Below are 18,566 nucleotides of genomic sequence, written 5' to 3' on the forward strand. Positions count from 1 at the left end.
GTGGGAGCGTTGGACAGTCGCTGGTGTAGGGGCATTTGACAGTCACTGGTGTAGGGGCGTTCAACAGTTGCTGGCGTGGGGATGTTCAACAGTGGCTAGTGTGGAGGCGTTTATCAGTGGGTGGTGTGGGGATGTTCAACAGTCGCCGGTGTGGGGGGTGTTCAACAGTCACTGCTGTGGAGTAATCAACAGTGAATTATAAGGTGCTCTGTGTGAAAGCCAAGGCCCATCATGACAGTGGATTGGCCAGCTCCTTGTGACCCTCCACCACCCAATCCTCTGTGGATTGCCCACCTCAGCCTGCTTGGCATTTCCGGGAGAGTTTGGACCATTCACGCAGGCTGTGATGTGATCCTCCATCTCTACATGTGAAGAGGTGAAAGTGGTCAGCTGCCTCTCATTCCAGTCGCTGCATAGTTGTCATGCAACCAGCTTTCATCTCTGCTGAATTAACTACCGGGTGAAATGTCTTAGGAGAGTAAAGTGACTTGCTCACCTGCACTCCCGCCAGGATGCTTTGACTCCATTCCTCCTGCGATTTCTTCCTCAGGAGTTTGTCGGAGATACAGGCTTGGACAACCTCCAGACCTTTCGCAGCCTCTGCGCTGGCTCCAAATCTCACATAGTAATGCTTGGCAGCAATTTCCACCAGATCTTCCTCCTGGGGGAGGTTGTGGTGACACTGGTTAACCATCCTGATGAACTTACAAGAGTCCCATGCAAACACAGGGCAACCATCCCTCCAACACTGCCTGTCTCACTCTTCCTCACAGTCACAATGAGCATATGAGGATTCTGGTTGACCATTAAGCAGTATAGCACAGAAACAGACCCTTCGGCCCACATGTCTGCTCTGAACATGATGTCCAAATCAAACTAAAACTGCTGCTTGCACCTGTCTGCCTAGAAACCTCCTGAACACAACTATTCTATCTGCTTCCATCTCTACTCCCAGCAGCCTGTTCCAGGCACCCACCACTCCCTGCGTAAAATATCTTCCAGCACATCTCCTCAAAACTTCCTCACCCACACCCTAAACGCACGTCCTCTAATGCATGACACTTTGGCACTGGAGAAAAGATTCTGAGTGTCCACCCTATCAACACCTCTCTTGATTTATAAGATCTCTATTAGGTCACACCCCCTCACCCCCTGCCCACATCAGCCTCCTACACTCCATATCTCTCAATCTCTCCCCATAGCTCATCCCTTCTAATCCAGGCAACGTTCCTTTCCTAAGTCTTCACACAGTACTCCACACACGGCCTAACCGAAGTTTTATACAGCATCAACCCCTTGCTTTTGTACTCATTGACCGACCCAATGAAGGCAAGCTTTCTGTACTCAAAAGTACTGGAGAAACTCAGCAGGCCATGCAGCCTTTTGGGCTTGAGCCTTTCGACAAGGTATGAGCAAAAAGCAGGTAGGTGTCTGAATTAAAAGGTGGGGAGAGGAGAGGAGGGAGGAAGGGGTGGAGGGAGGAGAACAGGTGGGAGAGTAGAAGAAGGAAAAAAAAGAGGGAGTGGTACCTCTACTTGAAGGGAAGGGTGTGATGAGCTGAAGGAAAAGAGACCCAGGAATAGGGAAAGAGAGGGACTTGGGGGAGGGGTTTAAAACTGGAGAAGTTGATGTTAATACCGTCTGGTTGGAGAGTTCCCAGACGGAATATTTAGTGCTGTTTCTCCAATTTGTGGGCAGCCTCGGTTTGGCAGAGAGAACGAGGTCATGGACAGACATGTTGGGGTAGGAATGTGTGTGAAATTAAAATGGAGCTGCCCTGAAGAAGTTCTCCTCCTCTCATACTCGAGTTTCTCCAGCACTTTTACAATCATGTCTGCAGACTTCCCTGTTCATCTCCAATTGAGCATTCTATACACCTTATTTATGACCCTCTCTAATTGTGTGGCTACCTCCATTGATCTATGGATCTGGACCCCTGTATCTCTCTCTGCATATCAATACTTTTAAGAGCCCTGCCATTCACTATACATTTTGCTCTTACATTTGACCTCCCAAAGTGCAACTCCTCACACTTGTCTGGATTAATCTCCATCTGCCACTTCTCTACCTGATCTTTATCCTGTTGTATTCTCTGGCAGCTCTCTACACTATTCACAACTCTACTAATCTTTGCATCATCTGCAAACTCACTAAACCACCCATCTACTTTTCCATCCAAGACACTTACATCACGGAGCACCGCAGGTCACAGACTACCACTACTGCCCACTGTCTTCTATAGATCAGACTTAAACTGATGTCCTCAAGTTAAATATTCCCCCACTCTGAGCAAGAGTCTCTCTGCATTCACCTGAGCTACTCCTTTCATGAATTTGCACGCTTCAACCCACGCTTTCCTGTGGTCTGGTGAATAAAGCCTGAGCCGGCTCGAGCTCTCCTGATAGCTCAGGTCCCTGAGTCCTGGCAACATCCGTGTAAATCTTCTCTGTGTCCTCAGCAGCTTGATAATGTCTTCCCTGCAGCAGGGCAGCCAAAACTGAACACAATACTCCAAATGGAGCCTCACCAGCATCTTATCCAATTGCAACATGCTCTCCCAATGTCCATCCTCAGGATTCTGACTGATGGCCAGTGCCTAAAGCCTTTTTGATCACCCTGTCACAGCTTGTGACCTTACTTTCAAGGTACTATCAACCTGTGCTCCTAGATCCCTTTTGTCTACAACACTCCCCAGACCCCTACCCTTCACTGTATAGGTATTACCCACATTAGACCTCCCAAAAGGCATTACCTCATATTTCTCTGTATTAAATTCCATCACCCATCCCACTGCACACCTGCCCGACCCATCAAGATCTTGCTGCTTCTTAAATGCTGTGCGTATCACCTGCCTTCGCCCCCCACTTCACCAGAGTGTTCCAGATTCCAACCACTCTCCAGATAAAAAATATTCTTGCTCTTGCAGCATGAAAATTTTAAATTCATATTTAGACATACAGCACGGTAACAGGCCACTTCAGCCTGCGGGTCCGTGCCGCCCAATTTACACCCCATTAACCTACACCCACAGTACATTTTGAAAGGTGGAAGGAAACCAGGACCCCTGTGGAAAACCCATGCAGACACGGGGAGAACGTACAAATTCCTTACAGACAGCAAGGGATACAAACCCCAGCCCCGATCGCTGGTGCTAAAATAGAGTTGCACTAACCGCTACCCCAAATGTGCCACCCATGGAAATGGCTCAAGAGTACCGGAGAAACTCAGCAGGTCACGCAGTATCCACAGAAAGCGAGCGGTCCTGGGCCTTTCTTCAAGTAGTTCTGTAAAAGCCTCTCTCACTGCTCCCCCTCTGTTATCCCTGCTGGCCTCAAGCACTCTCAGTAGGGGAGGCGGTGTGCCCACGCTAAAGAAGTTCTCCTCTTGTTGTTGATCAGAATTCTGTGAGAACCTGGCTCACTGCTGCTCATCACCCTTTACTTCCTCTGGATGCTGCTGAGTTTCTCCAGCATTTGACCCCAGCATCTGTTCAACTCTGGTGTGATTATGATAATGAGTTTATTGCTGTAGTGAATCGGATGGACCTCTGATAATGAGGTATTGGTGACATGCTCAGTTTCCTACCTTTTCAAACTGGTACTCCCCAAATCTAATGCCGCGGACGATCTGCCGGTAGATGAGGTCTGTGCTGACCGGATCCTCGCTGCAGTCATGCCAAGGTGTGAAGATCTCCTTGCGGAATAGCAGCCGCCAAGCTGCATGCTGCTCCTGTCCCCCCTGTTCCCTCACGTACTGCTCACACTGCGAGATAGCGTCCAGGACGTGATCTGCACCACTCCCCAGGGACGAGACCTGGAGGGGAGGGGGAAGAGAGTAGCTACATGTCACCAGGATCCTCACCACCCCCCCCCAACTCCAAGGTCATTCATATTCCACACCCTGGGGTTCAGAGTGCTGGGTCCAACCCAGTCCGGGGGATGGCCGTGAATGTACGACACGTGGAGATCTGTGGGTTACTGGGTGATTAAGCTCAAGAAGGGTTGCTTGGTGTGATTTTGAGCCCATGCCTTTCAGCTATTGATTCTGTGTTGACCATCAATCATTCATTTACACTTATCCCATTTCATTCTCCCCACATCCCCTTCAACTTCCCCCACACCTCCAGATCCCACTCCTCACCCATGCAATGGGGGCAATCTGGCAGCTGAATGTGAAATAGTAGATTAAAAGTTCAGTTTTCTTCCAGGCCGGACCCCACAATGATATTAAATATAACCTGTATATATATAGTTTTCATTTATTGTGGAGCCCCATTTTAGTGGGGCCCTAGTTCAGCAGCACCATGGTAAATCCAGCACTAGAAGAAACTCTGTGGTGCCAACTTTCCTTGGTGCCCTAAGCACGTGCTTATTTTGCTTAATGCTTAATACAAGCCAGTTGCTGGCACTGTAACAGCGTTGTGCTAACTACTAACACCAACTGTGCCGCCTAAAAACGTCTCCATCTCTATTGCACCATCCACCACTGAAGGCAATTGCAAAGGCCCAGAGAGAAATACAGCTACTGGTGATACATCGGTTAATGGACTGTCCATTTGAACAAAGGAGAATGAAATAATTCACCAGTTCATTTTAAGGAATGTGTTGGTCAGGTCGTTGGGACCACCCTTCTGTTCTTCTGCTTCCATCTTGGATTCAACAGCACATCAGAAAGTCTTAAAGACTGGGGATGTGGGACTTCCCATTGGGCACCCTGTGTGAGAGATCCTGAGAGGTCCATGCAGGTAAAGAACACATATGCACAACTACTTACAAAGAGGAGCAAGAACTGATTCCAGTTACTCTGTCTTGGGGAAGATTTTTACCTCACAAGGTATTGTGATGTATCATCATGTTAATTAAAGCAGAAAAAAACTGGAAGCCCTCAGCAGGTCAGGCTGACTGTGGGACACCTCTTCCCTTATCACTGTCCAGGGACTCAGTCCTTCCAGGTCAGACAAAAGATCGCAGACCATGGGTACTCTGGGCCCTGGCACAGTAATGGAGGTAGGAACAGGAAATCCCAGGCTGAAGGTACACTGGGCCCTGGCTCAGTGATGGAGGTAGGAACAGGAGATTGGAGGGCATGGGTATATTGGGCCCTGGCTCAGTGATGGAGGTAGGAACAGGAGATCACAGACTGTGAGAACACCACCGGACGCTGGCAAAGTGATGGAGGCAGGAGCAGCATATGCCAGGGATACATCAGACCCCAGTATTGGGTCATTGAAGCGATGGCTTCAGTGCCACAGTCTCTCCCATAACCAACAGCCACACTACCATTGCCCTCCTAAAAGAAACAGTGACTTCCCCCTACACAGACCTCCCAACACCACACACCCTCCAGCACACAATCAAACTTGGCCCATTACCACACCTTCTGGTACAGTGCGATGTAGATAGAGAAGCCAAAGGAGTCCATCAACCCAAGTCTGCCTGAAAGGGACTTGCACAGTTCACTGGCCGTGGTGGCAGAGTCAACGGAGATGGAGTAGCTCTGGCCACTCATCAATGTCACTGTCACCTTCATCAGCTGCTTTGTCTTCGATGCCTGGATGGAGAGGGAGCAGACCATATGTCTCAATTACCTGTTGCCCCACTCACTGGAACCTCCCTCCCCCACACACTGGAAATAACTGCCACCCAAATGTAGGAAACAACCTCACATACAAACTGCGTCATGTGAAGATATCGGAGAGCCAAGGGCTGCGTGTGGAGATATCGGAGAGTCTGAGGTTGCATGAGGAGATATTGGAGAGCTTGGGGCTGTGCATGGAGAGGTCGGAGAGCCTGTGGCTGAGTGTAGAGATGGTGGAGAGCCTGGGGCTGCATGTGCAGATGGCGGAGAGTCTGGGGCTGTGTGTAGAGATGTCAGAGAGCCTGTGGTTATATGTGGAGATGGTGGAGACCCTGCCTCTCAGCCCTGTCCTTCTCACCTCCAGCTCCAGGTAGCTTGGTGGTTCTGTCCGAGCTCCATTGATGGATGTTCTCTGCAGTCGCTCCTCACAGAATGGAGCGTAGCCCACTGGACCAGCTCGGATGAAGTTACGCAGGTACTGGTGAAAGCAAGCACAAGTGAGAAGCGGCCTGTCCGTGCAAGAGTCAAACATCCACACAGAGAATATCACAGGACTTATAGCCATCCCAACTGGGGAGTTCAAATCTCACCATCTTCACCAGGGGATTGAAACTCTGCCCATGAGTACCAGGAGACTGGTGTCCAACCCCAACTGGTGTCCTCACAAGGTGTTCTGTTGGCCCCACCACTCTGGGCCCACCAATGAAGACACCTCTCTTTGAAAGGATCCAGAAACTTGTAGGGAGATGATGAAGGCTGATAAATCCTGGCCAGGCCAGCAATGGCCAGAAGTACACATACAAGAAAATGCATTAAACTGATCAGGAAATCAAAGCTCTGATGGTGGTCTGTTCCAGCTGAACCTGTATCAGGTGCTCATTCTGTCTTGGATGCTTGCCCTTTATCAGGGCAACCTGAAACTGGTGCTCAACTGCACATGAGGCTACTGAACAAGAGCCTACAGAATAACAGGAAACATCCTAGCATGGGTGGAGCATTGGCTGATTGCCAGGTAGCAGAAAGTAATGCCAGGATTATATTCTTGTTGGCTGCTCAGTTGCTCTTGGGGTTCCACACAGATGGGTGTGGGGCCTCATTTTTATGTTGCATATCAATGATTTAGATAATTAAATGAATGGCTTTGTGGCCAAGTTTTCAGATGATAGGTGAGGGAGCAGGTAGTGTTGAGGAAACAGGGAGGCTGCAGAAGGACTTAGACCGATCAGGAGAATGAGCAGAGACGTGGCAACCAAAATACACTGCTGGGAAGTGCATGGTTATTCACTTTGATAGAAGAAAATAAACAGCCAAACTATTTTCTAAATGGGGAGAAAATTGAAAATACCCAGATGCAAAGGGACCTGGGAGTCCTCGTGCAGGAGAGCCTGAAGATAAATTTGCAGGTTGAGATGGTGGTGACAAAGGCAAATGCAATGCTGGCATTCAATTCAAGAGGAATATAATATGTGATGTGATGTTGAGGCTTTATCACACACTGATGAGATCTCACTTGGAGAACTGGGAGCATTTATGGATTCCACATTTAAGAAAGGATGTGCTGATGTTGGAGAAGGTTCAGAGAAGGTTCACAAGGATGATTCCTTCCTGGAGGAGTCACTTGATGGAGGAGTGGCTGGTAGGAGAATACCAGCTCTCTCCAGAAAAGAAGAAATAAAGTGAAGAAAATACAAAGTTCAAGAAACACAAAACATAACAAATAAAAGATAAAGTGGTAGAGAAAAGAAAGAAAATGGCACCCAAGAAGGAAAAAGTAAAAACTGGAAAAAAAGAAGAAAAGACGCCTGAAGAAAATGGGGAAGGCCTTACCTGCATGAAGAAACAGGGAGCCGTTGTGGAGAAGAGAGCCCGTTCTCTGAGGTTGGTGACGACCCCGCAGAGTCTCAACCCTCCCGACCGCTGGACTGGAAAAATGGCTCTCTGAGCCAAACAAAAGTGCGCAGTGCTCTCAGTAAGGACAAGGAAAACACCAACAAGAGGGGGGCCCAGCTGAGGAGCAAGCAAACACAGTGCGACCAACTGAGGGATGCCCGAAACCAGGGCTCTCAGCTGGAAGAAGAGGAAAGCAACAGGAAAGGGAGTGATAGGAAAGAAGAACAGCAACAGGAGGCCCAACAGATGACTAGCCCAGAAGAAGAGGACCAACAGCAAGAAGAAGCCCAGCAAAGTGAGGCAAGCAACTCAACAAGAAAGTCAGAAGATACACAGATACAAGGAAGAGAAGTAGAAGACACAAACACAGGTGCAGACGCAGAAGAAGAGGAAGAAGACCAAGCTCTGCACAGAGAAATAGAAGGTAAAATAGATGGACAGAATATAGATTAAAAAATGTTTCAAGAACAAATGAGAGCATTAAAAGTATGGTTGACATTAGAATTTAGTGAAATGAAAAGAAAAATGAAAAGTACAGAAGAAAAAGTGAGTAGAATAGAGCTGGTCATGACAGAAATAGGGAAAAGATTAGAAAATGTGGAAGAATGAGAAACGGCTGTAGAAATGGAAGTGAATGACTTAAGAAGAAAATTGGAAGAAAGTGACAAAAAAGTTAGAGTCACAAGAGTTGTTAGCTCAGAAAATTGATATGATGGAATATTATAGTAGGCGAAACAACATAAAGATAGTGGGACTAAAGGAAGATGAAGAAGGCACAATTTAAAAAAAAACTTTATTTATTCGTTCAAAAAACAAATAATATATGACATATACAACAATTAGCCATAAACATGAACGTTATTTTTTATATATAAAAAAAGAGAGAAAAGAAAAGAACCCACCCTCCTTCAGCCAACTCTCCTAAGGAGAGCCATAAAGAAAAAAGAAAAAATATTAAAGAAAAATTAAATATACATATTAAGATCTAATTAATGTAAATTGAAATGTAAATATTCTGAATATAACAACCACTTATTAATAAAAAATTATAATTATCACGCGAAATATATGTAATTTTTTCCATTATTAAACAATATTTCACCTCATTATGCCATCTATTAATATCAATCATATTTTTATCTTTCCACGTACTACCAATACATTTTTTCGCTACAGATAAAGCTAAATGTACAAAAGCAAGCTGAAACTTATCTAATCCCAAGCCTTTCAAAGGTTGCAAACTACCCAATAAAAATACTGTTGGATCTAAAACTATTTTAATCTTATACAGATATTGTAAAAACGATTGAATTTTCTTCCAAAAAGATTGTATGAAAAAAAGTTCCAACCGTATCACCACATCTAAAACACAAGTCTGATTCATGAAAACCATACTTTTTAAAATTTTTCAGGTGTTAAGCATAATTGATGTAAAAAATTATAGTTAATCATTGCATAATGAGCATTTATCAATCTAGTTACACTATCATAACAAATATCTAACCAATCATCTTCGAAAAATATAAAACCAGTATCCGCTTCCCATTTACTTTTAGATCTATCCCAACCCTTTTTATCCATACCATCCTGTAATATTTGATACACAGATGAAATATAACCCTTCTCTGGTACCTTCATAAGAAAAGTCTCAAATTTAGTCATTTCAGGTAAAATCATATCTCTACCAAACATACATCTTACCAAAGATCGAATTTGATAATATAGAAACAAAGAATTCTTATCAATACCAAAACCTTCCCTCATCTGATAGAAGGCACAAATATGAAAGAATTTATAAAAGAATGGATCCCAAACGTCCTGGGAATGCCAGAAATACAGGAAGGAATGGAAATAGAAAGGGCACACAGAAGATTCACTCCAAAACCACAGACACAGCAAAAACCAAGATCCGTTTAGTACAATTTCTGAGATACACGACAAGAGAAAATATACTGGAGAGGGTAAGGAATAAAATTAGAGAAGACAAAAAAACCATTGGAATAAAAGGGTCAAAAGATATTTTTTTACCCAGACATAAGTTTTGAACTCTTAAAGAAGGAGTTTAATACAGCAAAATCGATCCTATAGAAAAAAGGTTATAAATTTATGTTAAGATATCCAGCTGTGCTTAAAATAAATGAAGAATTATGACAAAATACATATAAAAATGTAAAAATAATGTATAAGTAAGAACTAAAGAAGGGAAAGAAAAGGGAAGAAAGGAAGTAAGGGTGGAAAAAAGAGGGTGAGCTTTGTTATATGTGAAGATAAAAGTCTTTTTTGGAGGGGGTTACATGAGAGAGAATAACCGTCACTGCGAAATCAGTTGACACTTGTGAGCGGGTTCACAATCCAAATGGAGAGGGGAGTTGTGGTTGCCCGGCAAGGGATAAGAGACAACTCAGGGGGGGGGGGACATTTGGGGTTAAGGGAATTTTAGATGTGGTTGAAGTATTTTATGTTTTAAAAGTGTTGTCATACATTAAGTTCAAAAAGGGAAAACTGAGAGATGAAAATGGGGTAAAGGGGGATGGTGGTGGTGAGGAAGTGGAAATTAAGTGTAAACAGAATATGAGATGGCCATGTTGAACTATATGACTATAAATATTAATGGAATACATAACCAAATTAAACGAAAAAGGCTATTAAATTTCCTGAAAAAAAGAAAAAATAGATATAGCATTTGTGCAGGAAACACATCTAACTGAAGTGGAACATAATAAATTAAGGAGAGACTGGGTAGGGCACGTAGCAGCAGCATCATAAAATTCAAAAGCCAGTGGTATAGCTATATTAATGAATAAAAATGTACCAATCAAAATAGAGGATGAAATAATAGATCCAGCAGGGAGGTATGCAATGATAAAGTGCCAGATATATTCAGAATTCTGGAATTCGGTCAATATATATGCACCTAATGAAGAGGATCAAAAGTTTATGCAAGATTTATTTTGAAGATTGTAGATATGCAGGGGAATATATTGATAGGAGGGGATTTTAACCTTAATTTGGATCCAATGTTGGATAAAACTGGACAAAAGACAAGCAAAAAGAATAAAGTGGCCAAATTTATGGTTAAATCAATGCAGGAAATGAAACTTATGGATATATGGAGGAGGCAGTACCCAAGGGACAAGGAATATTCATATTATTCGAGTAGGCATAAAACACACTCAAGGATTGATATGTTTTTGTTGTCAGCCCATATTCAAGGGAGAGTTAGGAAAACTGAATATAAAGCTAGATTGCTATCTGATCATTCACCCCTGTTATTAGCAATAGAACTGGAGGATATCCCACCAAGAACATATAGATCTAGGTTAAACTCCATGCTACTTAAAAGGCAGGAATTTAGAGAATTTATTGAACGCCAAATTAAAATGTACTTTGAAATAAATACGGAATCAGTGAAAGACAAATTTATATCATAGGATGCAATGAAAGCCTTCATTAGAGGGCAGATAATAAGTTATATAACTAAGATGAAAAAGGACTACAATCGGGTAATAGAACAGTTGGAAAGGGAGATAGTAAATATAGAAAAAGAACTAGCAACAAGGGACGATAAAACAAAAAGAGAATTGGCAGACAATAAAATAAAATACGAAACATTACATATGTATAAGGTGGAGAAGAACATAATGAAAATAAATCAAAAGTATTACAAACTGGGAGAAAAAACACACAAAATATTAGCCTAGCAACCTAAAACAGAAAAAGCTAAAAGAAGTGTATTGGCATCAAGGAAAAAGAAGAAACAAATTACATATAATCCAATGGAGGTTAATGAGAACTTTAAGGAATTTTATCAACAATTATACCAAACTGAGAATGAGGGGAAAGATGATAAAATAGAAGAGTTTTTAACTAAAACTGAACTGCCGAAATTGCAAGAAGAGGAGCAAAACAAACCCTGATAAAACCATTTGAAATAGAGGAAGTACAGGATATATGGAAAAAGCTGCCAAACAATAAAACTCCTGGAGAGGATGGATTCCCAATCAAATTCTATAAAACATTTAAAGAGTTATTAATTCTTCCTCTCCTGGAAGTAATGAACCAGATAGAAGAAACAGATTCATGTAAGACAGGAATAATTACAGTAATACCAAAGATAGGGAAGGATCCACTAACACCAGCATCACAAAGACAAATATCTCTACTTAATTCAGATTATAAGATAATAGCAAAATTATTAGGAAACAGATTGGCTGACTGTGGACCAAAAATAGTAAAACAAGATCAAACTGGATTTATTAAGAAAAGACAAACAGGGGATATAATCTGTAAATTTATTAATCTAATTCATGCAGTTCAAGGAAATAAGAAGCCAACAGATTCTATATCTTTAGACACAGAAAAAGCCTTTGACAGGGTAGAATGGAATTTTTCATTCAAAGTATTACAGAGGTTCAATCTACCAGAAAAATATATTAATTGGATTAAAGCATTATATAATGGACCATTGGTGAAGGTAATAGTAAATGGATATGTATCGAACCAATTTAAATTAAGTAGGTCAACTAGGCAGGGATGTCCACTATCTCCATCACTGTTCACTTTAGCAATAGAACCATTGGCAGAACTGATAAGAACAGAAAATAAAATAAAAGGGATAAAAATAAAGGAGGAGTATAAAATCAGTTTATTTGCAGATGACATCATAGTATATTTAATAGAACTAGAAATATCAATAAAAGAACTAAATAAGAAATCGAAGGAATATGGAGAAATATCGGGGTACAAGATCAACACAAATAAGAGTGAAGTGATGCCAACGAGTAATGAGGATTATACAGAATTTAAAAAAGAATCACTGTTTAAATGGAAAACACAAGCAATCTGATACCTAGGTATTAGATTAGATAATAATTTAAGCCACTTGTACAAATTAAATTATCAGCCACTAATAAATAAATTGCAGGAAGACTTAGAACATTGGAAAGAATTACCACTAACATTGATAGGGAGGGTAAATTGCATTAAAATGAACGTCTTCCCAAGGATACAATACTTATTTCAATTGTTACCAATTCCCTTAATAGAAAAATTCTTTAATGAACTAAAGAAAATAATATGGAAATTTTTATGGAAAGGGGGGAAACCGAGGATAGCGTTAGATAAATTAACAGAGAGGTACAACCAGGGTGATTTGCAGTTACCAAACTTTAAAAATTATTATAGAGCAGCACAATTAAGGTATTTATCAGATTTTTATCTAACAAGGGAAAAACCAGATTGGACTAAGATAGAGCTATATAAAATAGGGGTGAAGGTACCGAAACATATACTTTATAAGTGGAATGAAAAGCTGGTACGATATAAAAGCTCACCAGTATTGAATCATTTACTCAATATATGGAAGAAGATTCACTTAGAAAGGAAAAAACAAATTACCGAATACCAAAATGATTATTGACGCAAAATCAGATAATCCCTTTTACAATAGATAACCTTTCCTTTAGAGAATTGGAGAGAAAAGGAATTAAGAGAATAGAAAATTGTTTTTTGGGAAATAATTTATTAACATTTGAACAAATGAAGTACAAATATGGAATAACTCATGGCACATTGTTTGCATACCATCAACTGAAAGCCTACTTAAAGAATAGACTGAGATTACCAGAAGGAAGCAGCTTTGAATATGTGATTACAGACACAATGATAATAAAAAGATTTATAATGAACATGTACATCAAGGTGTAAGAGAAGGAAAATGATGAAATAAGATATAAACCCAAACAAAAGTGGGAAAAAGATTTAAACATCAAGATAAAAAATGAAACATGGGAAAAGTTATGCTCTGGAACTATGAAGAATATAATAAACACAAGGTGATGCATGATACATTATAATTGGTTACACAGGTTATTTATCACGCCCCAAAAGTTAAAAAAAATGGGATCCAACATTATCAGATAGATGTTTTCGCTGGAAGAAGGAAACGGAAACAACAGTACATGCAATTTGGGCATGTGAGAAAGTGGAAAAGTTTTGGGATGATCTAAATCAGTTATTAAATAAAAATAAGAAGTAAAGAATTAGGCCTCAAACTGGATGAAGCATAAAAAAGATTTATTATGATAACTTTAGCAGTTACAAAAAAATGTATAACGTCAACTTGGAAATCAGAAGAGAGCCTGAGAGTACAGCAATGGTACATGGAAATGAATAAATGTATTCCATTGGAAAAAATAACATATAATTTAAAAAATAAAGTCACATTATTTGAGCAAATTTGGGAGCTGTACTTGCCTCGGTCCTCCACCCCCTAAAATGATAAGAAGACAAAACGACTTGATCCAGTGTGTAAATGACACATTTTTCTGGTTTATCTTTCATTGTGTGATGACATTGTTTAATGGTTTTATTGTATTGTATATGTTGAATGTTTAATGGGTTTGGAGGGGGATGGGAAGGGGGGAGGGAAGGTAGGGGGGAAAAAAGGGGAGAAAATGCCACTGTGTATATTTAAGAGGGAAATGTTTGTATGCATTTTGACTGATATGGTTCATAGTGTGAAAAATCAAAAAAAAACCAAGGATGATTCCTGGAATGAAAGGGTTATCATATGAGGAGCATTTGACAGCTCTTGGCTCGTACTCATTAGAATTAAGCAGAATGAGAGTGGATCTCATTGAAACATTTTGAATGTTGAAAAACATGGACAAAGTAGATGTAGAAAGGTTATTTTCCGATGATGGGAGAGTCTTGGATAAGAGGGCACAACTTCAAGATTGAAGGTGTCCACTTAGAATAGAAATGCTTAAGCCTGAGAGTGGAATTTGTGGCTACAGACAGTTGTGGATACCAGGTCATTGTGTATTTAAAGCAGAAATCGATAGGTTCTTGATTAGCCAAGGAATCAAAGGTTATGGGGAGAAGGCTGGGCAGTGGGTCTGAGTGAGAAAATGGATCAGCTCATGATTGAAAGGCAGGGTAGACTCAATGGGCTGAATAGCTTATTTCTCCTCCTATGTCTTATGGCCAACCTGAATCAGGGCAACTTGAAACAGGTGCTCGTCCTGTTTCAGGGAACCTGAACCAGGCACTTGACCTGTTACAGGTGCTAAATCTGCATTGGGGAAACTAAAAAGACAGAAACCACAGACTGCAGATGAATCTTGAGCATACCATGAATTACTAGAGGAACTCAACAGGTCAGGTAGCATCTGTGGGCAGAAATGGTTTGTCAACATTGTTCTCTTTATTGGGACTGGAAATGAAAGTGTGACCTGGATATTCATGGGATTAACATCCATTAGTCTGTAAAATCAGCCATGCCCAAAGGTGCCAGATTATTGGAGTTTCAGCAATGTGTTACAAGAGATGTCAGCTACTTGGACTGAACGCTATTTATGTTTCTGTGATTTCTTGCTGGCACTTCCCCAAAAGATGGTTGGCAGGATGAGATGAGAGGAATCTGGAGCTGTGCAAAGTTGCTGCAGGAAAGGACGTGCGCTCCTGCTCCTTGTAATTAGCACGAGACTGGCTGAGATCTCGTGTCTCACATGGTCAGGGCTGACCTTTGCTGATTGTGTAATGATCCCAAGTGGGAAGTTTTACACTGAGAATTGCCAAGAAGAAATCACGCCACGTGGCATGAAAGGCAAGATCTCTGCATCTTCAGACATTGAACGAGCTCCAAGTTGGACCGAAGCCCAGCATCTCACAGCTGCTGCCTTTATTCACCAGTGGCTTCAGCATGCAGTACTTGCTGGCTTGATGTGATGCCAACATTAACAAAGACTAACTCAAGGTCAAGGTCAAGTGAAACCAATAATAAAGTGGATTATTACTACAGAGCGCAATTCACAAGGTGGAAAGTGATGGATGCAGTGGCATCGAACAGAAGTTCTTCCTCAAAGGGCAGTGGAAGCAGAATATTTTCAAGCAGAAGAAGATCAGTTCTCAACATGTAAGGTCACTGGGATTGTCAGCCAGGATTTTATCAAATACATTTCAAGGGGATGAGATGTTTCATTGTAGGTCTGCACATAGTTCAGTTATCACATACAATAAATGCTGCTGAGGCAACTGAGTTATGGAGGATGAACAGGGGACCTTTCCATGGTCACTCACAGAATTACTCACAGAACAATACCCTATAAAGCCTGCCTTCATAGGAAGAATCAGATGCTAACCAGCTTGCAGTCATGGGAGTAGCATGGTGGGACTAACAGGAACACCTGCCTGTAGGTTTGGGGGTAGTACGGTGGGACTAACAGGAATACCTGCCTGCAGGTGTGGGGGTAGTATGGTGGGATTAACAGGAACACCTTCCTGTAGGTGTGTGGGTAGTACGGTGGGACTAACAGGAACATCTGCCTATAGGTGTGGGGGTAGTACGTTGGGACTAGCAGGATCACCTGGTTGTAGGTGTGTGGGTAGTACGGTGGGACTAACAGGAACACCTGCCTGTAGGTGTGGGGTTAATATGTTCATAGTAAAGAATAACAGACAGATGTCTGCCTGTAAGGGGTGGTAAAGGTGGACAAGCACACTTCTCCTGGAGGTGTCTGGGTAGCACAGCAGGACTCACCTTCATGAAGCCATTTGAGGGTGGAAAACAACCAAGACAAAGGGACATGAGAATCCAACCTCTAGCGAAGGCATTCTTGTTGAAACAGTCAGACAGCTGCTTACAAATCTGACAATAAATTTCATCCCTGTAATGAGAACAAGGCAAGGCTCAGAAAGTCTTCCACTACTGACAACGGTGAGGAACTTCATCCTGCAGGAACCAGCACTGCTCCTGACAATCCATAACTTGAGGAACCATGCATACTGAGACTCCGGTATATTGAGGCAGCAATCTCCCCCCTCACATGATGCTTACTCTCCCCACCACACTCAGCAAATTCTCCCCTCTCCCCATCACACTGCAAACATTGTCATCAATCCGAACTCCTCAGGAAATTCAGATCTCTGAACAGTTCAGACACTAAACATATCAGTAAACTAAGGAGGGTTGTCAGTCTAAAACTCAAGGTCCTTAACAGCTTCAAGCAAGAGTGTGAACTCTTTCTTCATCCGTTCCCATGAGATGCTGCTAAGATAATGGTTCCATCAAGGAGGAGGTGGAGATTCCCCAGAAATTCAAATGGTGTAAAACAATCAAATCGTGGGATGTGAAAATGTGCAAAGGGAGGTGAGGAGTAGGATGTGTTAATTGTCATTGGACATCAGAACAGAGTTGGTCAGTGTAGAGGTGCTCCCACTGCATTGGAAATGAAGCACAGAATCATGGAACTCTACCGCACATCTAGTCTGTGCCAAACTATTACTCTGCCTTGTTCCATTGGTCTGTATACCTCCTATACATATGCTTTTCCAAAATTTTCTTAATTGTCAACATCAAGCCTGCATCCACATTCAGAGCGCAGTGGGACTGAGGAAGATGGGGACTGAGGAAGATGGCGATAGGAAGTGAACTCCACCAGAGGAACCACCAACTGGGCAAATGAAGTAACTGTTGTCATCAAGGTGAAATGCTAGCACTCTAGTCCAGTGCACTGCTGGATGGGCTGAACAACAGAAGGCTCTACAGTTATAGAGGGTATAGGTTTAAAATGGGGGAGGGGTAGATCTGAAGGGACCCGAGGGACAACTTTTTCACTCAGAGAGGGGTCTGTATCTGGAAGAACAACTACAATTACAATGCTCAAAGGATATTTGGACAGATACATGGATAGTTCTTGACTCTCTTTCTGTGAGAGTCTCCCTCATTTAAGCATTGTCTGAGATCCTCTATGATCTGTTACTCCAGTTCCTTTGGCTATCATCCCCGAAAATGGAAAATGCAGGAATTAAGCTGCCTTCTTCCTCATCTCAATTATTTATCGAGTTCAGCCCTTCATGTGCACCCAGTGATTCCAGTTCACTGGAAAATCTATACCACTTGGATTTTGAAAATTACATTGAAAAGGAGAAGTAATGTAATAGTGACCATCGGTACCTAATGCTTGGTCTGGCAATGGCATTCCCGATAATGAAATGGAGCTTTTCCAGGTTTGACATTGGTCGGTCCGAGATGGGATTTTCATCCAACAGCATTCCTTCTCCAGGTGTTTGACTGTATGTACCCTGCAGCATAAACAACAGGAACATTTTGGACATGAACCATAGGTTTCAGCTCTATTTTGCCTCATTACCGGAAGGATGTGGAGGGGAGATTGGCCAGGATGTGGCCTGGATTGCAGAACACGTCTTATGAGGAAGGGTTGAGCGAGCTCGAGCTTTTCTCTTTGGAGTGACGGAGGATGTAATGGACATGAATGCAAGGTTGAGTTCAAAGTTCAGATTTATTGTCAGAGTACATACATGACATCACATAGATCCCTGAGATTCAACCGGGAGTGGGGCTACATACACTGTGATGGATCACAGTAATTAAAAGTGTCACGATCACCTGTGTGGCGGAGAGGCAATGAAAATGTCGGGGGGGGGGGGTGGTTGACTGGGGTGGTGTATTCTTTTCTTTGGCTTGGCTTCGCGGACGAAGATTTATGGAGGGGTAATGTCCACGTCAGCTGCAGGCTCGTTTGTGGCTGACAAGTCCGATGCGGGTCAGGCAGACACGGTTGCAGCGGTTGCAAGGGAAAATTGGTTGGTTGGGGTTGGGTGTTGGGTTTTTCCTCCTTTGTCTTTTGACAGTGAGGTGGGCTCTGCGGTCTTCTTCAAAGGAGGTTACTGCCCGCCGAACTGTGAAGCGCCAAGATGCACGGTTTGAGGTGATATCAGCCCACTGGCGGTGGTCAATGTGGCAGGCACCAAGAGATTTCTTTAGGCAGTCCTTGTACCTCTTCTTTGGTGCACCTCTGTCTCGGTGGCCAGTGGAGAGCTCGCCATATAACACGATCTTGGGAAGGCGATGGTCCTCCATTCTGGAGATGTGACCTACCCAGCGCAGTTTGACCTTCAGCAGCGTGGATTCGATGCTGTTGGCCTCTGCCATCTTGAGTACTTCGATGATGGAGGACCCATGATTCAGAGCCAAACAGGAGTGTGGGTATGACAACGGCTCTGTATACGCTAATCTTTGTGAGGTTTTTCAGTTGGTTGTTTTTCCAGACTCTTTTGTGTAGTCTTCCAAAGGC

The 18,566-nt window shown here is 42.5% G+C and overlaps 1 protein-coding gene across 1 annotated transcript in view; it reads right to left on the bottom strand.

Annotated features, from left to right (window-relative positions):
- Nucleotides 1–18,566, bottom strand: part of LOC138742261 (unconventional myosin-VIIa-like) — a 187,835-nt gene that overhangs the window by 68,625 nt on the left and 100,644 nt on the right. The window contains exons 25-30 of the mRNA XM_069896399.1: nucleotides 17,426–17,553; nucleotides 16,010–16,136; nucleotides 5,936–6,055; nucleotides 5,377–5,550; nucleotides 3,586–3,813; nucleotides 497–661 (exon numbers count right to left, since the gene is read on the bottom strand). Of these exons, the coding sequence (XP_069752500.1) occupies nucleotides 497–661; nucleotides 3,586–3,813; nucleotides 5,377–5,550; nucleotides 5,936–6,055; nucleotides 16,010–16,136; nucleotides 17,426–17,553 (942 nt within the window). The remainder of the gene's footprint in view (nucleotides 1–496; nucleotides 662–3,585; nucleotides 3,814–5,376; nucleotides 5,551–5,935; nucleotides 6,056–16,009; nucleotides 16,137–17,425; nucleotides 17,554–18,566) is intronic.

The sequence above is a fragment of the Narcine bancroftii genome, chromosome 9, assembly GCF_036971445.1.
Source record: "Narcine bancroftii isolate sNarBan1 chromosome 9, sNarBan1.hap1, whole genome shotgun sequence".
Classification (NCBI taxonomy): domain Eukaryota; kingdom Metazoa; phylum Chordata; class Chondrichthyes; order Torpediniformes; family Narcinidae; genus Narcine; species Narcine bancroftii.